The sequence below is a fragment of the Podospora pseudoanserina genome (genome assembly GCF_035222485.1).
Source record: "Podospora pseudoanserina strain CBS 124.78 chromosome 7 map unlocalized CBS124.78p_7, whole genome shotgun sequence".
Classification (NCBI taxonomy): Eukaryota; Fungi; Ascomycota; class Sordariomycetes; order Sordariales; family Podosporaceae; genus Podospora; species Podospora pseudoanserina.
The window spans coordinates 1,410,986-1,438,931 of record NW_026946671.1 but is presented as its reverse complement, the minus strand read 5'-3'; the positions used below and the strand labels follow the sequence as shown (position 1 = coordinate 1,438,931).

General features: G+C 52.2%; 7 protein-coding genes across 7 annotated transcripts; 5 read left to right on the top strand and 2 right to left on the bottom strand.

The window, feature by feature from the left end:
* The first annotated feature begins 152 nt into the window (after window positions 1-152).
* On the top strand, window positions 153-5,330 carry POL1 (DNA-directed DNA polymerase alpha catalytic subunit pol1). Its single transcript, XM_062950718.1, has 3 exons — window positions 153-586; window positions 654-3,031; window positions 3,083-5,330. The coding sequence occupies exons 1-3, from the start codon at window positions 295-297 to the stop codon at window positions 4,835-4,837; spliced, it is 4,425 nt and encodes a 1,474-aa protein (XP_062796754.1). The 5' UTR covers window positions 153-294; the 3' UTR covers window positions 4,838-5,330.
* Window positions 5,082-7,377, bottom strand: QC764_710940 (uncharacterized protein). The gene is made up of 4 exons (XM_062950717.1): window positions 6,868-7,377; window positions 6,546-6,815; window positions 6,291-6,495; window positions 5,082-6,239 (listed from the first exon to the last, which is right to left on the bottom strand). The coding sequence occupies exons 1-4, from the start codon at window positions 7,105-7,107 to the stop codon at window positions 5,368-5,370; spliced, it is 1,587 nt and encodes a 528-aa protein (XP_062796753.1). The 5' UTR covers window positions 7,108-7,377; the 3' UTR covers window positions 5,082-5,367.
* Window positions 7,378-7,412: 35 nt separating this feature from the next.
* QC764_710930 (uncharacterized protein) lies at window positions 7,413-13,660 on the top strand. Its single transcript, XM_062950716.1, has 10 exons — window positions 7,413-7,440; window positions 7,503-10,758; window positions 10,816-10,830; window positions 10,900-11,053; window positions 11,130-11,167; window positions 11,249-11,908; window positions 11,978-12,613; window positions 12,681-12,812; window positions 12,877-12,979; window positions 13,041-13,660. The coding sequence occupies exons 2-10, from the start codon at window positions 8,077-8,079 to the stop codon at window positions 13,445-13,447; spliced, it is 4,827 nt and encodes a 1,608-aa protein (XP_062796752.1). The 5' UTR covers window positions 7,413-7,440; window positions 7,503-8,076; the 3' UTR covers window positions 13,448-13,660.
* A 325-nt stretch (window positions 13,661-13,985) lies between these two features.
* On the top strand, window positions 13,986-15,074 carry QC764_710920 (uncharacterized protein; the record flags this gene model as incomplete). The annotated part of the gene is made up of 1 exon (XM_062950715.1): window positions 13,986-15,074. The coding sequence occupies one exon, from the start codon at window positions 13,986-13,988 to the stop codon at window positions 15,072-15,074; it is 1,089 nt and encodes a 362-aa protein (XP_062796751.1).
* Window positions 15,075-16,265: 1,191 nt separating this feature from the next.
* QC764_710915 (uncharacterized protein) lies at window positions 16,266-17,700 on the top strand (the record flags this gene model as incomplete). The annotated part of the gene is made up of 3 exons (XM_062950714.1): window positions 16,266-16,713; window positions 16,779-17,233; window positions 17,293-17,700. The coding sequence occupies 3 exons, from the start codon at window positions 16,266-16,268 to the stop codon at window positions 17,698-17,700; spliced, it is 1,311 nt and encodes a 436-aa protein (XP_062796750.1).
* Window positions 17,701-19,018: 1,318 nt separating this feature from the next.
* On the bottom strand, window positions 19,019-21,782 carry TRP3_2 (anthranilate synthase / indole-3-glycerol phosphate synthase). Its single transcript, XM_062950713.1, has 2 exons — window positions 21,187-21,782; window positions 19,019-21,133 (listed from the first exon to the last, which is right to left on the bottom strand). The coding sequence occupies exons 1-2, from the start codon at window positions 21,498-21,500 to the stop codon at window positions 19,177-19,179; spliced, it is 2,271 nt and encodes a 756-aa protein (XP_062796749.1). The 5' UTR covers window positions 21,501-21,782; the 3' UTR covers window positions 19,019-19,176.
* On the top strand, window positions 21,223-27,842 carry QC764_710900 (uncharacterized protein; the record flags this gene model as incomplete). The annotated part of the gene is made up of 4 exons (XM_062950712.1): window positions 21,223-21,641; window positions 21,692-22,228; window positions 22,293-26,394; window positions 26,448-27,842. The coding sequence occupies exons 2-4, from the start codon at window positions 22,158-22,160 to the stop codon at window positions 27,840-27,842; spliced, it is 5,568 nt and encodes a 1,855-aa protein (XP_062796748.1). The 5' UTR covers window positions 21,223-21,641; window positions 21,692-22,157.
* Window positions 27,843-27,946: the final 104 nt, after the last annotated feature.

Genomic DNA, 27,946 nt, shown 5'->3' with positions numbered 1-27,946 from the left:
ATGTTGCTGTCTTTGGTGTAAGTGACGTTGAAATTTGGCGGTTTGATCCCAGCTTTGTTGCCGAGTGACCCCTGTCATCAATCAAACAGGGGTACGCGCCTGGAGACGCGACACACGAAAAGGCGCGTCCAACCCACTTTAACACCAGCGGCCAATTAATGGACAAAAGTTGAAGCCCACCCTCCTGACAGCATCCAGCATTGCCCACCGCCGCTTCCTGTCTAGGACAACCAACAGAGTCCCCAATCTCTATCCATTTTCCTATAGTTCGGAAAACATCACAACCTACCAGCCATGTCGAGAGCAGGGAGCAAGCGGGACAAGTTCGCCGAACTGCGCGCCCTTCGAGAGTCCGGCAAAAAGAAGTTCGACACATACGAGGTCGAAGAGGTGGAAGATCTGTACGAGGAGGTCGACGAGAACCAATACAAGAGGATTGTGCGCCAACGTCTTAACGAGGACGATTTCGTTGTTGACGACAACGGGGAGGGCTATGCGGATGATGGCCGAGAGGAGTGGGATCGCATACCAGCTGCCTATGACTCGGAAAGCGAGGATGAAGTTGAAGAACGAAAGGAGCGTAAATGTATGTTCTATCTTCTTCTGGATTTGGACCCATTAAAGACCGTTGGCTAATCTAGCTACAACTTCAGCCAAGAAACAGCGAGACGAGGAAAAGGCGAAACGGGACGCCAATGATCGAAATATTACCGAATACTTCACCAAAGGCGCCACCAAGACACAGCCCAAACCCAAGGTCTTTAAGACAGAAGATGACGACAAATTCCTTGCCGACCTCCTCGGAGAGGTTGACGCCAATGTTCCCGCCCCCGTCGTGAGATCATCCAAGAAGAGAGACCGCTCAGCCGAAAGGAGAACGACCCGCGCCCTTTCTCCAGCACGAGAAGCCCGTCAACCGGCCCCCAAGAAGAAGAAGGTGATCGATGACAGACTTTCTTCACCATCCCCCGACTATGATATGGGTGAGGACAACTTCTTGCCTCCTGCCGAGGACGAGCCAGCAGCAGCTCCGGATGTCATGCTGAGCGATCCTCCGTTGCCATCTTCCCCTGCCGCAAAGGTTGCGCAACGGAGAGTGCAACCGAAGGCTGTCATAGAAGAGGAGGAAGAGGACGAAGATATGATGGAGGTTGCTCATACTGGCGCGGTAACTGCTGCTAGCGTCAACATCTCTGCTTCTCGTCCGGTCAAAAAGATTATCAAGGCGGAGCCTCTGCCCAGTGCCGCTATTACATCGTCCCCTATGAAGGCTGCCAAGCCTGCCATTGACGCTTCCTCTTGGAACGGCCTAAACCAAAAATTAAACATCGTTGGAAACTCGCAGGCCGAGGCCAGAGGGATAGGCAAGATCGACTACAAGGATGCTATCGAGGAAGATGGCAGTCTCAACCTTTTCTGGACTGACTACACAGAAGTCAACGGGAGTCTCTGTCTTTTTGGAAAGGTACTCAACAAGAAGACCAATCACCATGTCAGTTGCTTTGTCAAGATTGACAACATCTTGCGCAAGCTGTATTTCTTGCCCCGCAAGACCCGTGTTCAGGGCAAGGTCGATACTGGAGAAGAGGTTGAAATGATGGATGTCTACAACGAGGTCGACGCCATCATGACCAAGAAGAATGTTGGCATGTACAAGATCAAGGCTTGCACTCGAAAGTACGCCTTTGAACTTCCCGACGTCCCGAAAGAGGGTCAGTACCTCAAGCTTCTCTACCCCTACACCAAGGCCCCCATCGACATGAACACTACCGGGGAGACCTTTTCACATGTTTTTGGCACCAACACAGCTCTGTTTGAGCAATTTGTCCTGTGGAAGAACATCAAGGGCCCTTGCTGGTTGAAGATTGAAGATGCCGATTTCGGCGCGTTGAAGAACTCGTCTCACTGCCGGTTGGAAGTCTTGGTGGATCATCCCAACATGGTCGCGCCCTTTAAGGACAGCGAGAATGTGGAAGCGCCTCCATTGACTCTCATGAGCATTGCCCTGCGCACCATCTTCAACGCCAAGGCCAACAAGCAAGAGATTCTTGCCATTAGCGCGAGAATCTACGAGGATGTCTCTCTTAGTGACACCACACCTGCCGACAAGCTGCCATGTCGAACTTTTACTGTTGTTCGGCCCCAGGGTACTGCTTTCCCCTTGGGCTTTGAAACGATGGCCAAGGAGCGCAAGAGAGGGCTCATCAAGCTCGTGAAGGAGGAGTCAGCCATGTTGTCTTTCTTCCTAGCGCAGGTGGATGTGGTGGATCCAGATGTCATCATGGGTCATCAACTAGAGGGCGTGGACTACAGCATTCTACTTAACCGCCTTCACGAGAAGAAGACTCACCAGTGGTCTCGTCTGGGAAGGCTAAGAAGAAGCCAATGGCCGACATCGATGGGCAAGGTTGGCGGCAACGTATTCGCCGAGCGCCAGATCATGTCTGGACGACTGCTCTGCGATCTTGCCAACGACGCTGGCAAATCAGTCATGATGAAGTGTCAGTCTTGGAGCTTGACGGAAATGTGCAATCTGTACCTGCCTACCGACGTTCCTCGCAGGGATCTCGACAATGAAGCAGCGCTCAAGAGCTTGGCTGTGACGAAAGACGGCCTTATGGACTACATCTCGCATGCTGAGATTGATACGTACTACGTTGCTGCTTTGGCTCTCCGAACTCAGATTTTGCCGTTGACCAAGGTTCTTACCAACCTTGCTGGTAATTCTTGGGCCAGGACGCTGACGGGTACCCGTGCTGAGCGCAACGAGTACATTCTGCTGCATGAGTTCCATCGGAACAAGTATATCTGCCCAGACAAGGAGCCTTTCAAGGGTCGTGCTCGGCCTGAGGATGAGGAAGACGGTGGTGAGGCTGGTAAGAAGAAGGACAAGTACAAGGGTGGTCTCGTTTTCGAGCCCGAGAAGGGTCTGTATGACAAGTTTGTTCTTGTCATGGACTTCAACTCGCTGTATCCCTCCATTATTCAGGAGTACAACATCTGCTTCACTACTGTTGATCGAACGTTTTTGGTGAGTTGACAACAGCCCCCCTTTTGGGTGCCTTTACTAACATGAACATAGTCTGAGGAAGATGGCGTGCCACAGGTCCCTGAGAAACAGGACCTCGGTGTTCTCCCCAGACTCATCGCCACCCTCGTCGACCGCCGTAGGCAAGTCAAGAGCCTAATGAAGGACAAGACCGCCACCCCCGAACAGCTTGCAACATGGGACATCAAGCAGCTCGCCCTGAAGCTAACAGCCAACTCCATGTACGGCTGTCTGGGATACACCAAATCCCGCTTCTACGCCCGACCCCTCGCCGTCCTCACCACCTTCAAGGGCCGCGAGGTTCTCCGCAGTACCAAGGACCTCGCCGAGAGCATGCAGCTCCAAGTCATCTACGGCGACACCGACTCGGTCATGATCAACGCCAACGTCGACAACGTCGCCGACGCCCTCCGCGTCGGCCGCGAGTTCAAAGCGGCCGTCAACGGCAGCTACAAGAAGCTCGAAATCGACATTGACAACATCTTCCGGCGCATCCTCCTCCAAGCCAAGAAAAAGTACGCCGCTGTCAACCTGGTGGAGACGGACGGGAAGTATGTCGAGAAGATGGAGATCAAGGGTCTGGACATGAAGCGCCGCGAGTACTGTCCTCTGTCGAGGGAGATCTCCAAGAAACTTCTGGATGAGATCTTGTCAGGCAATGACATTGAGGACTCGGTGCAGAAAATCCATGATTACCTCCGCGAAATCTCGTCCAAGATGCGCGAGGGGAAGGTTCAGATCCCAAAGTACATCATCCTCACCCAGCTGGGCAAGTCGCCTACCGAGTACGGCCAGAACGGGGATACGATGCCCCAGATCCAGGTCGCGCTGCGGGAGATGGCGAGGGGAAAGACGATGCGGAAGGGGGATGTGGTGTCGTACATCATTACCGGCGACGCGAAGCAATCCTCGGAGCACTTTGCCAAGCGGGCGTACACACCCCAGGACGTGCTAAAGGCTGGGTCGGAGCTGAGCCCGGATGTGGAGTGGTATATTGGGAAGCAGATCTTTCCTCCGGTTGAGCGTCTTTGCGCGAATATCACCGGGACTTCTACAAGTCAGTTGGCGGAAAATCTTGGGTTGGACCCGAGGAGGTTTGCGAACAACAACTCCAGCTCTGGGAGTGGTTCTGCGGGGGGACAGGATCTGGAGATTCACCCGTTGGAGTCGCAGATTCCGGATCAGGTTCGGTTTGTGGATTGTAAACGGCTTTTGTTGAGGTGTAGGGCGTGTAAGGGGACGGCTGCGTTTGAGGGGTTGTTGGGGTCGGTGGAGATGGTTACGCCGAAGGGGCTTGCCTGCCCTTCTTGTTCCGCTACGCTGTCTACACTCTCTATTGTTGCGCAGGTGGAGGCGCAGGTGAGGGAGCAGACGTCGCGGTATTATGAGGGGTGGCTTGTCTGCGGGGATGCGGATTGTGGCAACCGAACTAGACAGATGTCTGTCTATGGGGACCGGTGTCTTGGACCGAAGGGGCTGGGGAGGGACTGCATGGGGAGGATGAGGTGGGAGTTTGGGGAGAGGGATATGTATAACCAGCTCGTGTACTTTGCTTCGTTGTTTGATGTTGACAAGGCCAAGGAGAAGGCTACGAGCAGGGCGACGGGGGGTGAGACGGGGGAGGTGGTGACTGGGGAGACGAGGGAGAGGGTGATGGTTATGGCGGAGCATAATAGGGTTCGGTTTGGGACTGTGAAGGGGGTGGTGGATAGGTATCTGGATAAGTGTGGGAGGCAGTGGGTGGCGATGGATACTTTGTTTGGGAAGTTGGGGTTTGTGGCCAACTGAGGGAGTGGCTGGTGGAGGGATTACTGCTTATGGATCTGTCACGTCTTTTCTGGTTTGATGGGTTCCATAGTACTAGTCTGGCATAGGCGGATGGCGTTGTCTTGCTTTGGCTTTGATGATTTTGTAGTTTATCACTAGGCGTTGCCTTTCTATTGTTATGAAATAATGCACACCTTATATACTGCTCCTCTGCACCTTCCTGCCAGCGAAGTAGCTGATAAACTTGAAGCAATGGCAGCTTCGGCAGCTTTTCAGGCCACTCTGGTGGTGTTTGGGTTACTCCTTTCGCTTTCAGTTCGATTTCTGGGGATGCTTTTTTTCGGTAATTTTCTCCCACTTTCTGGGAGCAACATGCCGGTCTGGTTGGCCATTTAGAAAGAAGGAGCAACTTCGCAGTTGTTAGCTGTTCCTACTTTTCTGTCTTGATTCCATTGTTCACACCGGTCAAATACGCATTGAATAACCTCTCGTATACTCTTACACCACCTCCCCCCCACAACACCCCCCATCTTACACACACCCCCAATCCCTCACTGCACCACATCCCCCCCAAACCCAACCGGCCTCCTCCTCCCCCCATTCTCTGGCAATATCGCCAAAGCCTGATAAACCTTCCCCATCCCCCCGGGCCCCCTATCAACCAACCTCCTCCAAGCCTTCTCCACCGCCCTCCCCTTCTCCTCCTCCCCCGCCCTCTTAGCCAGCACCTCAGCCCGTTCCCTAATCCCCATCAACTCCAAGAAATCCCCCTGAGCAACAGGTCCATGAACCTCCACCCCTTCGCTCGCTTTCGTAGCCGACTCCGCAATGCCCGCAAAATCGACATCAACTGACAAATCAGTAAGTCCGGGCTCGGCAAAAGGGGAGACACGCCTATGTTTGCGGATGCCACGGAGGGAGTTGGTGGGGATGGTTCCATCTCCGGGCCCGTAATCAAGAATAAGAGCTGCGCCGGAGGGTTTGGGTTTTGGGTGCTGGGGGGAGCCGCCTATCCGGGCTGCAAAGTCGCTTGCGTAAAGGGAGGCGTCGGGGCAGACTTCTAGGAGGGCGCCGGGGCCGACGGTGGATTTGAGAGCGCGGAAGCGGGGGGAGGATTCGGGGAGGTAGAGGGAGTGACGGGTGGAGGAGGTCGCACGGGTGAGTTGGAAGTCGGGGGGTGGGGTCTCCCTGGATTGGGTGGCTGGTGTCTTGAGGGATTCGTGGGTTGAGCCGGGGGGTGTGGGGGAGACGAGCATTTCGCGCCATTGGAGGGTTGGGGTGGTGGTCTTGCTGGAGGGGGAGGAGTTGTCTGTTGAGGAGGGAGCTTCTGATTTGGAGGCGGGGACGGAGACGAGTTCGAAAGCGTGGATGGGAAGGGCGTCGAAGAATTCGTGGGCGACGATGAAGGGCATTTTTTGGGGGGCTATTGAATGTTAGATTTGAGCAGTGTAGAGGAGGAGTGGAAGTCACTTACCAATAGGAATTGACTTGATGGTCTCGGTCCACACGATGGGCAGGGCGTTGTATTTGCATACGCTGTGATAGCCAACCTTGGACTCGGTCATGGGAGCATCTTCGCCGCAGAGAAGGTTCTTTTGAGCCATTCTGAGCTCGGGACTGGCCTCAACCATGTAGATGGCGTCTATGCTATTGGCCATGGCTGGGAAGCTTTGTATTGTCTACCAGTTGTTAACTATGACCTCAATTCAGGAGACATAGTTGTACATACCCTAAGAACATCATTCATGAGAGTGCCACGTCCTGGCCCCACTTCAATTAACTCGACGCCCCGACTCTGGCGTTCCTGAGCTAGCCATTCCGTCAGGAACCATACACCAATGAGCTCGCCAAATACTTGTGAGATTTCTGGTGATGTGACAAAGTCACCCTTTAAGCCAAACTGATCCCGGTCTTTCTCAATGGCTCCAGTGTAATAACCTCCGATATCAGAAGTCAAACACATGCGCATAAAACTGGCGAGGGGAATTGGTCCAGTCAACTAGTGATATTATGAGTATGAGCATGAGATAGGTACATGAGTGAGAGCTCACCTCAATGGCAGCTGCCAGCTGCTTGGCAAGAGGAGTTGACCATTTTCGATCTTTGTCCTCATCAATATCTCGTAACCCCGTTGTAGCAGAAAAGTTACGGTGTTGTGATGTCAAAGTGGTGGTGCCACTCAAACGGTTGTTTCCAAGTCTTGGTAATGAGCTTAAGCTTGAGCTCCTGGTGGAAGCTCTTGGGAAGATACGGCGAGCGTTGCGAAGGGCTCGAGGCACGGCAGACTTCATGTTGGACGACTTGTGCAGAAAGTCTCAGTCATGCGTCTTCTTAAAGTTCATGAAATTTGGAACAGAGAATATATGACGGGCGGGGAAAAGATCTCTCAAGACGTTCGAACCTGCCTGGTGTGTTACACCTGCGCTCTTGCTTGATGCTGGAGCTCCCGAATGATTATCGTTATCTCTTATCTTATCCGAGACCTCATAGAACCCTAACCCGATATCACCCAACGACCTATCCGACCCAAGTGGTGACCTTTAACTCAAACACCAAAAGTGGATGGCTTCTTGATCTTTTTCTGTGTCGTGTAAAAAGCAAATCGAAAATTCTACTCCATCGAGGTAGGTTATTTTGACACCCTCTAAATCACCACGTTGCTTGTCATTTGTTTAACCAACTGCAGAAAGCTTGAATAATGAGGGGCTACCAACAATTGCTTGTTTGCACCACCTCTCGACCAGCCATCATGCAAAGATCTTTCTCAGTTATGCCCAACAGACCGGGACCGCGGGAAGCATGCAAAATCCCTCCTATCCGGGCTTGCTCCTCCGCGGAGCCTCGCCTTGGCAATGTCACAAGTTCCAACAACCAGTCCACGATTTGGAGTCGCAACATGACCCCTTGACCAACGAGCTGTTTTTTGTAGCAAGATCTAACAAGAGCTAACCTGTAAGACTAGCTGGAATCCTACCATCCTATGCAACATTGGGGCCGCAATTACAGCATTTGTGGCGCTGCCTGCAGCCATCATGCACGATGTACCACACACACGGTTTTTCTCAGCCTCCTCTCCTGGCCTTCGAGACTTCTGACCCCTGTACATGTTCTCAACCAAGACAGACATAATAGGCGCGGCATGTATAACAGCTTTTGCCCTGCTCACAGCAACGTGATGGCACTAGGCTGGCGAACCATTGTCTAGCCTGCCACTGGACAACTTCACGCCCGAAACGAACTGCCTACTAAATCACTACACCATGGCGAGCCCGCATCGCGGTAATGAAACAGAGAAAACCCATCCGCTCATCGAAGCCGCCAAAGCAAACGATTTTGAGAAGGTCAAGGAGCTGCTGGATCAGGCAGAGGATGTGAATGTGAAAGATGAAGCGTACTATGGACAAACCGCCATATCGTGGGCTGCCGAACTGGGTCTTTTGGAAGTCTTCAAGCTTTTATATGAACATGGCGCCCGTTTGGACATTCTGGACGTCGACGGCAACAGCCCAGTCTTCTGGGCTATGAACAAGGAATACGTCAACGTGATTGAGTATCTCCTCGCCAACATCAAAGAGGAAGACATCTCGCACAAGTACTGCGCCGGCAGGAGCATGCTGTTTGTGGCTACCGAGTATGGCTCGGCAGAGGATGTCAAACGTTTCGTTTCTTCGGACTCTAACGTGCGCGACGACGATGGGCTGACGCCGCTCATGTTTGCGGCTCTGTATTCTCGCAATGCAGTTTCCAATGCTGCTGCATTGCTCGAGGCCGGTGCGGACCCTCTTATGGAGGATGATGAAGGCCGCACTGCGATATACTATGCTTGCCAACGGGGGAAAGCCGAATTGGCCAAATTGTTGCTCGACAGGGTCGACGGCAGCTTTGATGTCGACGGCAGAGGACCCGAGGCAAGACCTCTTATCGAAGCTGCTAAACAGGGCGATGTCACGATGATCCAGCTCCTGCTCGAACGGGGCCCTCAACTCGAATTTCCCGATGAACAAGGCAAAACACCACTGTATTGGGCTGCAAAGAACGGCCATATCGAAAACATATGTATCCTCATAGACGCTGGCGCCGACCCTTACAGACTATGTCGCCCACCAGTTCCTAACGGAGACTGGAACCTGACTGCTTTTGCTATTGCAGCAACCAACTGTGAAGAAAAGTGGCACGACTTTATTCACCAAGACCTCAAGCCGGACCTCACAATCCGGAATGACGAACGTGGCGCAACGGCTTTCCACCTCGCTGCATATTTCGGCGTTGAACCCGCAGCTCTGCAGCGGATGATTGCCGCCGGTTGTTTAGTCGACACCCCAGATATGGATGGCAGGACGCCGCTTCTCTTGGCCTCGGAGCGTGGCCATAGTTCAATCGTTGCTATTCTTCTTGAACATGGCGCAGATACCGAAGTGACGGACAGCAGGTTCAACATGACGGCACTCATGTTGGCCGCAGCAAATGGGCGTGATCAAGTCGTGGAACAGCTTATCCCGGTTAGCAAAGTTGATGCCCGAGATGGCGAGGTGGCCACGGCTCTGCATTTCGCAGCCCGTAGTTGTTCTGCCAGCACTGTGGAGGCCCTGATCAAGGCCGGCCCATCTCTGATCGACGCTCCCAACAGCTACGGCGGGTCACCTCTTTTTTGGGCCGCTAATCATGATCGCCCAGAAGCCGTCCGGGCTTTGATCAGAGCTGGGGCAGATATCTACATGATCGATGTCAATGGAAGGCCAGCGATATCATTCTGTATTCACAACTTGAATATGATCAAAGCCTTTGTCGATGAGGAGAGAGAGCAACCTGCGCCTGGGAATAAGGAAACGCCCCGTGTGCGTGCGATAGAACTAGCTCTGCGGTATGCGTGTGACGAAGAGGAATATTCTGGTTCTAGATCTCCAATCTTCCCTCTGGACAGCACAGACGACGAGGTGTATCTCAAGGCCGTGGACGGGAACGGCAGGAACTTGGTGTCGTGGGTAGCCCAGTACGGACACTCTTTGGAGATGGAAAAGCTGTGTAAGAAGCCGAATCTCGACTTCAGAACGGCAGATGACCAAGGTCGTACCCCTTTGCACTGGGTGGCCCAAAACAAAATCACCAGCGCCACCGAAACGGTAATGATGGTCAGAAGTCTTCTCGACCTCGGGGTTTCTCGTGACTCTCGGGACAAAGCCGGTCGGACACCACTTTCTTATGCAGCAGAAACCGGTCTCTTGGAGGTCATGCAGCTTTTGGTAAGAAAGGGCGCAGAGGAGGACAGCCAAGACAACAATAAGAGAACGGTGCTTTCTTGGGCTGCCGCAGGGGGGCACGAAGACTGCGTCCGATATCTTCTGAGTGTCAAGAGTGTAAGGCCAGACAGCAAAGACGTCGACGGCAGAACTCCACTCTCCTGGGCCGCTGGAATGGGCCGCTTGGAAGTTGTCAAAATGCTGCTTGCTCGGCGTGATTGGAAGGGCCCGGGTGAGGATAGTCATAATGGTCGGAGCAAGAAGGGTGCTTCGGCGACAAATGAGGCGGCTGTGGATATCAACTCGCGTGACAACAAGTCACAAACACCACTCTGGTATGCGGCTGACAATCAACATCTGCCTGTATTCGAGACGCTGCTCTTGTATGGGGCAAAATCAGACATCAAGGACAACAAGGGGAGGCTTCTCAAAGACTACCTCGACGAGAGGATACAGAAAGATTCGGTATCGGAAACAAGAACTCTGAGGACCATGTTTGGGAAGTTGAATCCATCCGGATTTCTCTGGCGTGAACCATCAACTATGACTACTCGGGTTGACAGCGAATTCAGCGCAACCCTTCTGTATTACTCGAAAGATAATCTCGAGATACACACCCCGACAGTCGCGTCAATCCTGCAGGGGAAGCGCCCACCTTCCAGAGAAGACATGGCGTGTGTCTGGACACATCTTCCTGCCAACAACGTGAGTTTGACTTCAGCTCACCGTATAGAGACCATGCTAACGGTTTCACATGCGTAGATGCGATGGGTTGAGGTATGTTCATCAAATACACAGATTAAACAACCTCACCTTAGGTGACTAACACTGTGCCGAAACTCTCAGGTGCTCATGGCGAAACATTATGAGGCTTTTGGAGAGGGCTGGCGAGCCAATGTTGTTTTGAAACCAAGGTTGTGGGAGCAGCATCAACACAAGTCACAAGATGGGCAGTACCACGCAAGGTTCATGCGTCCGGCGTGTCGTCCGTTCGCCTTTCGTAAGCCTCGATTCCTCGGACATAGATTCTCTGGGACTTTCGACAGTGGCTAACTAAGCCGGTTTGACACTCGCAGCCGAAGAAGATCCAACTGAACAAGGCTTGGTCCTTTTTGTGAGTAGTTGGCGTCCAGTCTTGCCATCTCCTTGCTCTTTAGATAGCATGGTTCACAGTGAACTAACCAGCTGACCACAGATGCCGTATTTGCATTGGGAGCAGGAAGAAGAACAGCGAAAGCTCAAAGACGTCCTGGTAAAAAAGTCCGAAGCCAAGAAGAAGATATTTCCGACCGAGGATGCCGCCAAAGAGTATCGCCGTAACTTCGTCCGAACAGCACTTGATGATAGGAGTCTCTGCGGAACCGAAAAGCTGTATTGGGCCTACCTCGACGAAGAGCACCCGCTGCATGGTCGACGTACGCTCGACCAATTCTACTACCACACGCTCGCGGACACGGAGAAACGTGACCAGGACCAGACCTCCTTGAGGTACTTTAATGAAAGACGACAGACCCTACACTCGAAAGAGTCAGAGGATTTGAAACCCACAATTACCATGGTAGACCAGCTATGGATGTGGGTGCTGCCAAAGTGTGGGAAATCGCCGAGAACCATTATCACTGCCTTTCCACAACGATCCAACAGGATGACGACAAAAACCTCGAAGATTATGACATCACTGGTATCTAATATTTTTGATCGATTTCGCGAGCAGTCAGCGAAAGGTGATGCATCGGTTGACGAACTGGCAAAAATCATAGTCGCAGAGTGTGCTCGGATATACTTTGATCCTATGAGTAACCGGAATGAGTTGGTTCAGTTTGTCGAGATATATCGGACATCAATTGGTGAAATTGTGAGCCTCCCTCTTTTAAACTGTCCCCGGCATTAACTGTGACTCATTCTAACAAACCTGTGCCACCAGACTGAGGATGAGACCAACCGCTTCCTGTCTTTTCAAAACAACATTCCAACTGCCGATGAGGAACAGCCTGACGCTTCGTCCGACAACAAGGCAGGCGAATCAAAGGCTCTATCGGCACATGCCGAGTTTGATGGGGTTCCCAAGAAGTTGAACGCCATGATTGACATCAAAGCCGATATTGAAGACTTGAGAAAGATCAAGGACATTCGCGATGAGCTTCACATCATCTCATCGATTTTCCATATACAGAAGAACATTGTGGAGACTCTAGATCATATTCTCGAAGACTTTGAAGAGCAAAGAAACACCATGATTCTAGAGCAAGAGCGGAACCTCAGGCCGCCGCCTCCATTCAGAAGTCGAGATGACAGCCGTGCTTTCTCGAGACGCACTGTTAGCCCACCTTTCAGACGCCGAAGCTCCAGCCCCCCATTTAGAAGAGGCAACCCCTACCCGCCTTCTAGGGGGTTCCGCTCGCCTTCCCGGAGACGAACCCCAGATATTATTTACACCAATGCAGGGATCGAACAGGATTCGGATCGGCAGAAGTACCATTCGCCAATGCTGGAGGTTGTTACTCGCAACATTGCAGAGGTCGTGCGCCTGGAAAAGTTTGCTGAAAGAGCTATCCAAGCGGTAAGTCAACATGGTTGCCTTCCGTGTTGTTCGCGAAGCTTGTACTAATAAGATGACTGCTGCTTAGATTGAACAACTACTGGATTTGAAGCACAAGCAGGCTAACCTCCAGCTGACGAGGGGAATCTACAAGATCAACGATGAGAATGACAGGCAGGGCAAGACGATCATGTACTTTACTGTTGCAACCATTATCTTTGTAAGTTTCCCCTTGTAACCTGAAGTTATTTGCACTTGAGCAGCTTCGCTGACCGGAAATACAGCTTCCGCTATCATTCATGGCCTCCTTTTTGACCATAGAGGTTGAGGAATTTCCACGTGGCGATACCGGGAACCTGTCGTTGAAATTCGTCCTCATCATCATATGTGCGTATAGAAACAGGTCGCTAGGCTCGCTGCACACTCACTGACCGTCTTGGGAAAATAGTTTCGATTTCTGTTGGCCTAATCATTCCATCGGTGTTCCTGGCTTTCAATCTTGACAAACGAACTCGTGACCAACGGTGGCAGAATTTGCTGAATAGCTTCAAAGAGATCATGGGGCTCACGGTGAGGAGTACAAGTGACGGTTTGAAGGCAGGCAAAAGTTGGGTGAAGAGGCGGGGCGATCGGGCGGTCAAGACCAAGCAGCGGGATCCTGAGATTGGGGGTGGTGTCACCTTGGTTGGTGTTGACAATTCTCAGTTTCGGTCGGGAGTGGAGAATAGGGACGGTGATGTCGGTCAAAAAGGGGTGACGATCACTACGGTGATCGGCTCGGGGGGTCTACATAGGCGGCAGGAGGCGAAGGCTACTTCTCATGTGGGTTCTAGCACTACGGATGGTATCAAGTAGGGGACTCGTATGTTGATGCTGGTATCTTAAGGAAGGCGCCGAAGACAAATCCCATACTATGACAGAGGTCTTACCCAGCTACACCTTACAACATGGATTGAACATCAGAAGGAGTTGAACGATTGGTAAAAATACTTAACGATGATGGTTGGGCACATGTCAACCTCTATTGGCTTACCGTACGATACTGATCCGTTAGCATTTCATCGCCACGAAAGTCCAACACACTGTTATATATCGAGTATTGGTTAATCCTATGGGGGTGACCGACTTCTTTGAATCTTTCTTAATAACGTTAACGGACGTGGTCGTATAAGTTGTTCTTTGGCTGCTGCATACGTACCAATGTTGTACCCCCTGACAAGGGTTAGGGTTACCGTCGCAGAGTGATGTCAGGCCGCAGCGGGAGCTTGGGGAGCTCCGCCAAGTGTCCATAGCGCTCGCCAGCCAGCAACGAACAACTGTTTAACCTCGACATCTGACACCTTCAACTTTGCAACCCTAGAAACAAACGACTTCACACCCACCAACCGACACCATGGTTCGATTCATACCCGGAGTGACGGCGATATCGCCAGTTACCAACAAGAACGGCAGCGATCCCCTGACGGACCTCACCCTACTGCTCAACCGCCTCCAGCGCACCATCCTCCACGCCGACGCCGAACGGGAAGCCAGGCTCAAAGAGAGCGAGTTTGAAAGAGAAAAGGTGCTGCGAAATATCACTTATGCCCGGTCGCTGCTCACAAAGGTCGAGCAAGACACCCTGGGTATCAAGATCTATGCGCGCCGGCAGGATCTCCAGGGGGATCTCGTGCGAAAACGGGAGTTGCTTGAGCAGTTGGCGGAACGGCTGGCTGATTTGGCTGAGGTGGGGAGCAGGCGGGATACTGAGGAGGAGAATGAGGATGATACTTCGGAAGGGGAGGATATTCTGGCTGATATCATTGTTACGCCGAGTGCGAGTGAGAGTCAGGATTCCATTTCGAGACCGACGGATGGGGAGGAGCTGGATGAGGATGATGATGACGATGGGGTGTTGGGGACGCCGCAGTTTCAGGGCGGGCCAAGGCTGCCGAGGCTACCGCCGCCGCCGGTGCATACGCCTTCTCAGGAGAATTTACAGGCTGGGATAGCGGCTGCACAATCAACGACGGAAACGAAGGCTGAGCTTCGGCCGAGGAAGGGTCGGGATGATGGGCCGACGAAAGAGGACAAGCCGCCGGCGATATCTTCCTCTTCTGCGCTGTTTAGGGACAGGAACAATAAGGCTGCGCCTACGACTGCTCTCTCGGCGGTGACGACGACGGAAGCTATTCTTGACCACCAGCGGGCGGAACAGGATGCCTTGTCGGAGTCTATTTTGCAGCTTGCATCCCAGCTTAAGGCATCCTCGCAGGCGTTTTCGATGAGTTTGGAAGAGGATAAGGAGGTAGTGGAGAAGGCGGGGGAGGGGATGAACAAGACAGGGGAGGGGATGGATGCTGTCACAAAAAGGATGACGACGCTGCAGAGGATGACGGAGGGGGAGGGGTGGTGGGGGAGGATGAGGTTGTATGCGATTGTGTATGGGTTGATGATGGTGTTGGTTTTGGTGGTCTTTGTCATGCCCAAGTTGAGGTTTTAATTCCTGTGGCATAGATATGAGAGGGCGTATTCATGATGTCTGTTTGGTGTCTTTGGTTAGCATCTTTTATATGGCGTCTTGATGGGCTATACTCGATCGCGCCCTCCGTCTCTGGTAGCAGCCCGTTCTTGCCATTCCAAGTATTAAAGCCAACGTCATCTTATTTCTCAACAAGGCAGGGTAATTGACCTGGGCAGGAAGGAGCGGCCTCTTTTACTTTGAGGTTGGCGATATTCTGAGATCATTATCTCAAGTCTTTTCGATCCTCACCCACAACTTCACCTGTACCACATCATTCCAGCATTCTTACTCACACTATTTACCATCAGTCTCGCTTGACCGAAGCAGAAGCTACCGACGGACAGACATTCATTCATTCGTCTGTTCACAACAGAGTCCCTGAGATGGTGACCGGTCGAGGAGGTCGTCGATAGGTATTCGAGATATTCTATCATGCATTCTAATACAATTTACACGCCTACTTATTCTTCTTTGACATCTGTTGACTATCTTTCGAGGTCTCACATACTGGCGGCATCTTTCAGATTTCCTTCATCCGATCTATCGTCGTCTTGAGGAAAGAGCAAGCCAGCGAAGCCATCACGATAAGGGGCAGCTCACCTTTTTTGTGGCAATTTCCTGGCAAGTTCCTGCGAGTCTTGTCCACACCCGTTCGGTCCAAGGACACATTATTATCTTCTCTGCTCTTAAAGGCAGCAAGCTGACGAAGCCATCACGGAGCACAGAAGATTATGATTCAGCAGTCTCTGACAGTCTTTACTGACCCCTATTCATACCAGCACTGTTCCTATTGACATATCAATACCTACTCATCCCAACTTACATATCTTTGAGAGCTTCGCCCACGTACCAGCTTCAGAACTCACACCATATCTTGATCAAACTACACCACAGTCCATTCCATCCCTTCTACGCCATGAATATCTAGGAAGGAGCAGACAAAAAAGTTAGCACGATAAGATATTATCCCCTCAAACTTTTCTCCCTCTCCTATTGAATTACTCTCATTCCTCCATCCATATTTATGAATATCTTCTTCAGCTTCCAAATATCCTCGGCGACTTCTACCACGCATCACACTTTGATCCACGTCCATGGTCTGAACTTCGACCAGAACCCCCAACACATTTCGACATCTCACACAAGATACACATACACAAGCTCATCATCATGCCCCGCGGCATCCGTTTCAAGGTCAAAGACCTCACCTTTAAGGAAAAGGGCATGTTTGCCAAGTTCACCATCGCTGTCTGCGGGTCCTTCAAGAACAACCCCAACACCCACTGGAACGACACCAACCTCCACCGCTGGATCACGCTCCGGGGCGGGCGGTATCATAAAGGAACTACCATCACGAGGGACGTCACTCATTTTGTGACGGACGAGGATGAACTAAGGTCGAGGTCTCCGAGGGCGGTGGAGGCGTTGAGGAACAAGCGGATTCAGATTGTGCCGTTGGAGTGGTTGGAGTTTAGCATGATCAACAGAAAGGTCTTGCAGGCGGTGAAGGGGGGGGAGTATGACTTGCGGGAGGGGGTGAGGAGGGAGGGGGAGAGGGTTAGGAGGGAGAGGAGGGTTGAGATGGGGAGGGTGTTGGGGGAGAGGGCGGTTAATACTAGTGAGTTTTGGATGCGCCCTTTTTTGTTGGTCGGGGTGGGAGGGGACTGACGTGATGATATTTAGATTTATACCGGGTTTACACGGATGGGACATTTTACCGGTATGAGGTTGAGTTGTTTCGGGAGTCGAATGCTGTTCAGGGGCCAACGCCGGAGACGACACCGGTGAAGTTACAGCTTCCGGCTTTGTCTAAGGGGGTGTCAGATCTAGACTCTGAGGTTGAGACAAAGGCAGAAATGGGATCAGAGAATCAGACACCGACAGAAAAAGAACCGGGTTTCTCTTTCCACCATCATGTGGTCGTCTTTGAGGATGGCCCTGAGCTGGATGCTCAGCCCAAGTATCGCACACCCATGGATTTGCAGCTGGCTTATCATCAGTTGCCTACTCTCACGACTGTTACCCCCGAATTTCAAGACGAAGTTGACCCTAAGGATGTTGAGATGGACATTGAGGCTGAACCAGAGACACCCACCAAGACGACCAGAGTTGACCGCGGGGAGAAGTACACACTTACGGTAAGCCTGTTCACTCCCTCCTCACTACCCCTCTACGTACACTAATTTCCACACGTCAGCTCTACGAATCCCTAGCCCAACCCCCCCTCTACTTCTTTTGCGCCAAGTACTCCAAGTCCAGCACGGACACCTTTCCCAAGTATTACCGTCCCTCGGAGACACCGCAGCTCTTTTGGACAGAGTACACTCACTTTATTGAGTTCTTCCATAAGAAGACGGGGGTGGAGTGGCGGAAGAGGTTGCTGTTCTGTGGTGAGGGGAAGTCAGGTGCGGGAAGTAAGAGGAAGGGGAAGGGGAAGGAGGAAGATAATGGGGAGGCGGGGGAGGGGGAGGGGGTGGAAAAGGGGTGGTTTACGTACTCTCCTCCTGGGGGTGGGAAGCCAGTTGGGTGGGTTCCGGAGGAGTATATCCCCAAGGAGAAGGAGGGAGAGGTGGAGCGCAGTGGGGGGCCGTATGGGAGGGAATAGAGGATGGGAATGGGAATGGCAGGGTATTATGAGAAGACAGAGAAAGCATGAAAAAAAAATGAAAAAAAGAGGGGGGGAGGAGGCGTTAAGTTCGTATACCGAGGGGAGGTTTTATTGTCGTATGCGTTCATCTATTTTCATTTAAATGTTGTCATCATGGTTCTATACCTTGCTTTTACCCACCTATGCATGTACTTCCCTTTCTATACGCTGTTTTTATCTTTCTATGCGTTCATTTATCTTTCACTCCCCAGTGTACATCATATAGCTACATGATCATGCACCTTCCGTATCAAATATAACGCGGTCACTTTATGTTGATCTACTTTGTTATACAACGTGAAGGTGCCTAGGTGTTATAAGTCGTATATAAAGTCCCATTTCAAGGGGTAAATGATGTGAATGAATTAGCTGTGTCAATGATATGAGAGCCTTTTGACAAGTTCTTATGTATACATACGAAACTAGACTACAGAAAGGCATTCTCCGACTGAAAGAAACAAATTACCCTTTCCATATATCAGGGAAATACCTATACAATGGGGCTGTCAGCCAATGGAATCTACCCCTTACTCTAGGTTTATTTAAATACTTGATAAAGCTGTTCAATGTCAGGTACACAGATGTCTGTCTATGAACGAGCTCGGACGGTTTTTTCGGGTGTGTTGCTGTGAGGAGGAGAGTTTAATAACCCAAAGGGGAGTGATTCGATAATGGAATTTCGTCCCGAAGCATATCCAGAAATCTTGTTCTGTGAAAATTTATCCCAATAACTACAGGAATTCAGGTGCTATCTTAATGTAGGCTACTTCGACAGCTTCAAGACTAATATTCATAGTGTTCGTCCGAGCTGGCGGTGATATACTCAGTTAGTAATAACCTCTTTTCCTAACTAACTTCAGCGCTTTAGTTGTTGCTCCGTCCGAGCTACTACAAGAACATAAAACCCAACGGGAACATTGTTCGTCCGAGCTGCCTTGAGAACTATCACAAGGAAGGGTAGGCGCAAAAAGGTCTCGTCCGAAAAGAACATGCCGAAGACTTCAGACGGTTAGGCTTTTACTCTTCCGACTACCACGAATCCGACTCATACTTGGACCTGGGGTTTCGACTTCTACGGTAATGAACGCTGTGAAGCTTGACGACTATAAATACGACTATCACCACGATAACGCCGGACATGAAGTAAAGTTCCAGCTCGCTAATCGCACCACCTTCACCAGTTGCGTCACGTTCTTGGTACTAACCTCCCTCTCAGATGGTTTTGAGGACAGAGTGTCGTCTGAGCAATCACAGAAAGACTTGTATGACAGCAGCACTTCGGACGAAACAGTTAAGTTATTTTAGGATGTGAAGAACAAAACAAGTAGTCCATCAACCCCCTCACAGTAAAATGAGCAAATCACCCTATACATAATGACCACCAACTCTATCAAGAATACTCATCTATGATCCCACAACACCGCCCATCAACCTCTACCGAATAGCCTTCGCAGCCTTGACAAAAGCCCTAATCTTTTCCAAGCTCTGCTTCCCATCCTCCTCTACCCCACTGCTAACATCAACACCAATAACCTGCCCGCCCAACGCACCCAAGGCCTTCACAGACTCGGTCACGTTCCCTGGCTCCAGACCACCAGCCAACAACACCTGCAACTCAGCATCCTTCTCCAACTCGGCCTTGACACTCTCAACATCAAGCAACTTGCCTGTGCCAGCGCCAGAATCCAGGAGTGAAACAGCGTGGTACCCCCTCACTCCAACGCCAACCTGCCCAGGCTTGAACTTCCGGATGACTGGTACTGGGATAAGGGATGACCACTCAAGTGGCTCGTCACCGTGAAGCTGGACGATATCAAGGTTGTACAGCCTCTGCTTCTTGAGCACTTCCTCCAGGGGCTGGTTCATAAACACACCAACAAGAAGAGGGCGGTGTTTCCTCAGGAGCTCAGCAGAAACAGAAAAAAAGTCCGTGGCTGTCTTGGGGAGTTTAACCGCCTCACCAGCAGTGGTCTGCGCATCATGAACAGCCTTCGAGATGGCCAGGGCCGTTTCATTAGAAACACACCGTTTCGTGCCAGGCACAAGAATCATGCCCACAAGGTCAGCACCAGCCTTGATAGCTTCCGTGGCCGCCTCGGCAGAGCGGGTGCCGCAGATTTTGACAAGCAGAGGGTTGGTAACACACTGAGGAGCAGCCGCCTCAGGACCAGCACAAAGCTCCCTGATAAACTTGGACGCATCGGGAGCGCGCATGATGGCCTCGCCAACAAGAATGCCGTTGATACCATCCCTCTTGCAGTCGAGAACATCCTGGTGGCTGTTGATGCCGCTGAGAGCGAGCAAGAATGTGTCCTTGGGCACCATCTCCTTCAAGCGCCCCGTGGTTCCAAGATCGACCTCGAAATTCTCCAGGTTGCGGTTGTTGACACCAATGACCTTGGCACCAAGCTTGATGGCAATGGTCATCTCTTCGGCGTTTTGTACCTCTACTAATGGTTCCATGCCGAGTGAGAGCGAGTACTTGTACAGACGCTCGAGAAGGTCGGTCTCCAACATCTTGACAATGAGAAGCACAGTATCGGCACCTGCCAGCCGGGCTTCCAAAATCTGGTACTCCTCAAAAATGAACTCCTTTCGGAGAACAGCCGGGCGGTTGGGCATGCCATTGAGTACTTGGCGCACAGCGCGGAGGTCTTCAATGCTGCCCTTGAACCACTCTGGCTCGGTGAGAACGGAAATGACACTGGCTCCGGCAAGAGCGTATCTGCGGGCCTGGGTTGGGGCGTTGATATCGAGAGCAAAGATGCCCTTGGATGGTGACCCTCTCTTAATCTCTGCCGCCAAAGCTACATCGAATGGGGACTGACGAAGACGGTCGACGAGGGAGATCTGAGGAGGGGCGAGGTTGAGGTTGTACGCCGCTTGCAAGTCGGATGGCCTTTGTGAGGGAATCTGCTTCTGGGCGGCCACGGCCTCCTTACGGTGAGCATAGATCTTTTGAAGGATGTTGTTCTTGGCTGGAGTGGCCTTTTTCGGGACAATCTTGGACTCTTGGGAAGCCTTTTGCAACCGCTTATTCTCAGCCCAAGTGCCCCCCTGCATGTACAAAAAGTTCTTGAGCATGAGGCGGCCATCGGCAGACAGGATACTTTCTGGGTGGAATTGCACACCCTCGATAGTGTACTCTGTGTGGCGAACACCCATGATGACACCCTTGGACCCATCTTGATTGGCGATCCAGGAGGTGACCTGGAGGCATTTTGGAAGAGTAACGTGAGTGCCGGCGAGGGAGTGATAACGTGTTACTGGCAGGTCCTGGTCCAGGCCAGCATAGACACCTTTTCCATCGTGACAAAGGGGTGAGGTCTTGCCATGCAAAATCTCACCAGCAAAGCTCACTTCTCCACCGTACAGATCAATCATGCATTGCCTGAAGACGTGTTAATGAATGCTTTGAAAGAGCAGACTTTTGGCCAGACTTACTGCCCCATGCAAACACCAAAGATGGGCACCTTGCCAGCAAAGTGTTTGATGGCATCACGACTGATACCCGAGTCTGTACCTGGATGGCCGGGACCGGGGCTGATGACCAGTTGTGTTGGCTTCTTGGCAATGAGCTCTTCAAGAGTGATCTGGTCGTTTCTGAAGACGGTCACTTTGGCACCCTCCAGAACAAGATACTGATAGACATTCCAGGTAAAGGAGTCGTAGTTGTCGATGAGGATTAGGTTGGACGCCGTTGGAACGAGGGGAGACGGATCGGGATGGTGGGGTGAGTGATCGATAATGGCAGGCATTTTGATTTGTTTTTGGCCCCGAACTCGGCAGCTGAGGCTGGTACAAGGGACGTCAGACTTTTGGGTTCTCGGGGGGTGTATAGTCTTTCTCAAAGACTCTGGAAGGCTCTGGCGACGATGGTATCAAGTGTCTTGAAAAATGTAGTGAGTCACCCCTCTCTTGGTTGAATGTGTCTCTTACAAGGGAGCAGCACTCTGGACTTCTGGACATTCACTTCAATTCACGGCAGCTTTCGGAAAAGGCCCCGATGGACCATAAAGGCATTGGTCCGTGCGTTTATGGATTCCAAAACAGACGCTAAAGCCAGGCACAGGGCCCCAGCTTATCGATAAGAAGCTGGGAAGCACTGGTGGACCCCCTTGGCTGAAAAATAGCGGGCTGAGTTGGGTTGGCAGCCGCTGGAAGATCCATGATATGGGAGCTCTGCAATTGCGGCCCGCGTCTGAGCTGCCAACTGCAGAAGCGCGTCCAAAGTAAATTCAACTTTTTGCGATCCCGAAACCAAACAAACCACCACTTGCCGATAGCTCCACCACCAACACCACCGACCATCTCCTCTGTCGACTCATCATCGCGAATACTTGGACCACGCTCGGGGCATCGCATATTGCTGGTCATTGGCGGCAGAGTCGACAAACGAATGGAGAGCAGCACCAATGGCTGCCCCAACTGACAAAACATACTTCCCCCCCCTCGAGGACTGCTTGAAGGGCAGGGCTCCTCTTCTGTAGGTTTGCGCTTCCCCCAATGCTTGTTGCCTTTCTCTAACCTCGCGCCCCCCGGTTCTGTAGCTCATGGAGACTTGTCGCATCCGCCCTCGAAGATTCGAATAGCGACCGACTGACCAGCACTGCCGTATCGGATTTTCTTCGAGATGGCTTCGTCCATCAGCTAATAAAAGAGCCCACCAAACCATTTAGTCCCCCAACGAACCAGTCCAAGCTCGATTTCCAAACCAGGACGGGCGCCATTAATGTTGTACCATCACCAAAGGACCCCTACGACCTGAAGCAGATCAAGGAGGACGCAGCATGGCTAAGCAAGAATGCGAATGTCAACGAGGTGGCTGCGCTGCGCATTGTGGTGGTGGAATATCAGTCACGCGCCCACAGCCATCTTACCGGACCCTTCTCAACACAGGATGCCGCCAACATTCGGGAAGCTGCCGGTGTCAGCGATGCCCAGGCCTCGAGCTTCCTTTCTAGTCTCAACGTGGTGGCAGTGGTGGATGCCGAAGCAAACTGGGCCGAGTTCGAAAGCGAGACGAAACGTCGCCAGCGCCTTATCACGACGTTTCTAACCGAAAGACGGTCTTTCTTCGCCTCGGCTGATGCCTTTACAACCTTTTTGCTACATTCGCGACCCGGTAATAGAACACCAGCGGCAGACGAGTTACGGCAGGACATTATGAAGACTGCCTTCAACTGGGATGACCGCGACTTCCAAGTTGCCGACCCATCGCTCCTCAAAGCCATGGCACCCACCTATTTTGCAGTTCTTCCCGAGTTGGTCGAGGAGGTGGAAAAGGGTCCACGGGAGCTCGAGAAGACGGTCTTGACCTCCCAGATCGAGTTGGATTGGAGTCGGACATCCATCACCGAAGTTATCCACTCCATGTCGGTGGCATTTCAGATCATGGATCTTGAAGGCCCACAATTCCATTCTCCGGAACTTGTTGCGCAATGGTTTACCCTCATGGATAACTACCGATTCCTGGAGCCCATCATGCCGATTCTTGAACAACATGATATGCTTGCCGAGCTGGTCCTCCCTGTTCGGAGCTTAATGACTGTCATTTCACTGAAGTTTCTCAATATCGACCGTGCGCTTTTGTACCTGTCGCCCCCAGACGATGTCGATCGGAGTGAGGTGCTGGTGGATGGTGAAGAGCCCTACCTCAACTCGGCCGAGCTTCTAAAACAAATCCATGACATCCTCCAGGCGGCTACCAGCGTTGGTGTACCAATGGCTGTTCCGCTTGCCTTTGCGTGGTCCTTGATCATTCACCAGATGCACGTCGGCTACCAGGATAGAGCCGAGCGGAGGGATTTGATCAACAACCAAAGGGCCAGAGGCACGTTCGAATCAGAGGCCATCGCGCCTCCTACACCGCCAGAAGGGCGACAGCGACGAAATTCCGGCGGAAGTTTGATCTCGATCGAGCAATCACCCTACGACGCCTTTCTGGAAGTTGCAAACCTGGAGCGAGACATGCAAGTGGCCGAAACAATGGCCATGGTGGCTACCTCGAGGGGCCATGTCTACAATATCATCAGCGAGATGATTAGCTGTCTGGGCTATGGCGAGACAGCTGCTTTTCGACCGATGATTGGTGCTCGTTCACGCGTGGTGTTTGAAGACCTCTTGAAGCGGACTTTCCACGTTGTGGGCTACCAGACTGAGCCTGTTGCATGTCTGCTGTATTTGTTGTCTGGCAGCAAGTCATACTGGGACATCTCTTCAGAAGTCCCCAACTCGGCTGCGCTAGACATATACACTCAGATGCTCACAGACCCGCTCTTGAGAACACAGTACACCGAACAGTCGCACAATAGATACCCATACGAATTCATCCCCTTCACCGAGATATGTCGATCGTTGTTGGCAGCTCTGGTGTCCGACAAGCAGAGCTCGGAGCAGATAGTCGGATGGCTTTACAGAACACCAAGTCTGACCATCGAGTGGAATCCCATGTGGGATCGATCATATCATCTGGTGCATGAAGATGAAAATACGAATTCATTCTGCATGGATGAGGACATCGACCTGTTTAGCGCACGATCCTTCAGGAAAGTCGCGCCTCAAGAAAAATTCACCATTCCGAGCGGAACATATGGCCGGTTCGTCACCGATATTGGCAGAGTAGCCAAGCTCGAGTTTGAACACTCGGCTCTGGCGCTGCTTGGGAAACGCCTCGAGGTATACCTGTCGGACGGGGCGTGGGACAGCGGGTTAGGGCAACTTACCACGGACGACCTTGCGGAAGCGATATCCCTCCTGGCTGTCATGTTGCGGACAGAAGTTCTCAGGAGCACGGGTAGATCACCCAAACCAAACACAGAGAGCGCCATCAAGGTTCTTCAAGAAACCAGCAGCAGCCTCCCGCGTAACAACGACATCATCAAAGTCGTGTGTGGGATCCTGAATGGCTTGATTGAAGAGGATCCTACTCAGCTGGATGCCGGCAAGTTCAAGGTGATGACGGCCTCCCTCCAGTTTCTCCATGCGGTGCTACCAGTGGTCCCCGGCCGGGTTTGGTCATACATGTCCAACTGTGGTCTCATCAGCAGCGAGGGGCGGTCCGGTCGACTCTCCAGAATCACCGGCAACCTGGACATGTACGCGGAGCGGGTAGACTTCCTGCAGTCCGCTGTGAAGCTGTTCTCCAGCTTGGTGGAAAACGCAATGTCGAGTGCTGCGCAGCGGAAGACGGCGGCGAGCCCCAATGCCCGCGTCAGAATTGACGAGAACCCATGGGCCGGCATGTCGGAGAAGATTCTGTCTCAAGTGTGCCTTGCGATAGCCCAGACCGCTGTAGACATCTTTGAAAACTCAGCGACATGGAGATTTGAGTCAGAGGTGGGCGAAAGCATTGTGATCACAGAGGTGGTGAACATCATGACCAGCCTGCTCTTCTACACATATAGCATGGGTTCGCCGGAATCGACCAAGAACTTGACAAGCTGCCTGTTGGAGGCTTCTCGGTACATCATTGAAGGCTTTTTGGCTCCCGCGTCCAGCTCGCTTCGATTCCAACCACTATTGACCTCGCTCCTGGCCGCCTTCAAAATCACCGACTCGACACTCTACCCTTATCGATCCCGTATTGTATCGGAAAGACTCACGGGGGTGGTTTCGTTTGCCACCATTATCCTGAGAGTTGCTAGCTACCTGGACCACCCCACGGCCGCCATCCAAACGCAGCTATTCAAGTGCGCCGCCCTTGTTGCTAGACTTCCAGCCATCAAGCACTCCTTCAAGATGCCTGTCATAGCACTGCTGAGCGCACTGGTCGAAAATGCCGGCAAAGGTTCCGGTGAACCGCCATCATTGCTTGGCTACCTTGGCCCGCAAGTGTCTCACTCGTTCATTCAGATTGCCTCCCAGTTGGACAAGCCCTTTGACAGGATACCCGAGGTGGTGAGGACCTGGAACTTCTTTTCCATCATCCTACGCAACCGGCAACAGTGGATGGCGAACTGTCTTCTCACCGGCAAGACCCCTCGCCAGGCTCTCAAGGGTGACGCAAAGATGGCAGAGATCTCACCAGACTCGGTACTGTCCACAGCGTTGGAGAAGCTTCGGTCTATTGCCACGCAGCCTAGCCAGGAAGCCCTCGCCATTCTGGACTTTTTCACGTCGGCACAGAACTACTGGGCTTGGACCATCTTTGCCATGCAAAAGGATAAGTCCTTTTTGGGTAGCCTGCGGTCCTATGTCAAGAACCTCAAAGCTCCCGAGCTCGTCTTTAAGAACGACCCGGCCGAGGCGGGTTACCAAGCCAGGATAGCAGCTTACATTGCCGAGACCTTTGCAATGCAGCTTTACCACTTGCGGCAGATGCGGCAGGCGCAGGACTTTGCCACCAAGGTTGTGGAAGACCTCGACTATTTCCTTAGGCATGGTGTTCAGGTAGCGGATTATAATGCCTCACTACACTCTAACTTTGCAAAGAATTTCAGTCAGAGGTATCCAGGTCTTGAGTTGGATGACTTTAAGAGGACCGTCCTGGTACCCAAGAATCTTGGAGCACAGTACTATTATGGCATGGATTTCGCTGAAAAGATGCTCGGATATGATGCGGGTTGGGCGGGAGCCGGGTCTAAAAAGAATGGTTTCCGGACAGAGATGGAGAAGGCCAATCTCAACCTGTCGCTTGTGGAAGCCGAGGTGGTGAGTGTCTTTCTGTTCATGCGATGCAGTAGTAGATTACTAACTGATTGCAGGCCCTCTTCCATGCTTGGGAGTATCTCATTCTCGAACTCAGCAGTTGCTTGTTGCCAAAGAGCGGCATCATTTCGAGGCAAATGATTCAAGTGGCAGAGCAGTGCCTGGAGGCCAACCAAAGACCTTCAGCTCCGGACCACATCTTTGTCCGACTTGCCGAGTCGAGAGCTAACTTGACCCTGACGCTGCTGAAGCGTTTGGCTGATTGCTCACAGCTACCCAAGGACTTTACCCAGCTCCTGACTCTGGTTGCCACAACCATCAATGTGGTCGACAACCCTTTTGCCACAGAAAACATTACCTACTTCCGCACACTCCTGAGGATACTCTTCGTCACGCTCCGCGGCACCAAGCTCTCTTCCAATGCACCCGCTCCCGCAAAGGCGGGCCCCGAGACCTCGGTAGCGGCCACGCAGTTGGTGATCACCATTCTCGACCGTGTAGTGGCTCAGTCTTTCCGTGCATTGGCTGGTCTTGTCCACGAGCCTGGCTCCCCTACTGAGCCTGACGACATGGCTTTGGTGACTGGCATCCTCCAGGCTTGTCTCGCCGTCCCCGGCCTCGACCAATGCCAGGGGCAGATCATCACCATCATGTCCAACCACAACATCTTCCAGGTCGCCACCTCACTATTCAGCTGGTCCGACAAGCTCGTCGGTCGCAACGGCGACCCAGTCTACGGCGAGATCTCCTTGCTGTTCCTCCTTGAACTCTCGTCCCTCCCCCAGATCGCCGAACAGCTTGCCGTCAACGGCATCCTGGGTCACATCACCTCGGCCAACATTGCCGGCTTCCTCCGCAGGAAGAACATCACCCCCTTTACGGAATCCGTCAACAAGATGCGCTGCTACTCGATCTGGTCTCGTGCCCTCCTGCCAATGCTAATCAACATCCTCGGCGCCTTGGGTCCTACCATCGCGCCCGAGGTAGCCTTTGTGTTGAACCAGTTCCCGAACTTGCTTGAATCATCTATCGAGAGGCTCGCAGCCCCGGGAATGGACAGAACAATCCCCACCATGTCCTTTGGCTCAGAAGACAGCACCAGAACCCACCCTTTTTACATTACCCTGGCGACGATGAACGAGATTCACTCTCTGAGCCTGCTGGCGAAGGTGTTGGGGGCGTTGAGGGAGAACAACACGAGGGATATACCCGAGGTGACGGGGTGGGACTCGGGAAAGGTGCTGGAGCATGTCGAGTTTTGGCTGCAGAGTAGAAAGGTGCTGAGGGAGAGGTTGCTGCCGCTGACGGAGAGGGAGAGGGAGTGGTGGGGGATGAAGACCAGGGAGGGCGCAGGGGGGGGGGATTGTCAGACTGTGCTGGAGGAGAAGGTTGTTGGGGTTTTGGAGGGGGTGAGGGATGTTTTGATGGCTGGGGAGGAGGGGGAGGAGTAAGATTGGGATGATGAGGGTGGAGGGGGATGTTGGATGGAAATTAGGTTGAGTAAAAAGGGGGGTGGGATGATGGTTTTGTAGGAGTTGATATCATCATGGTTGTT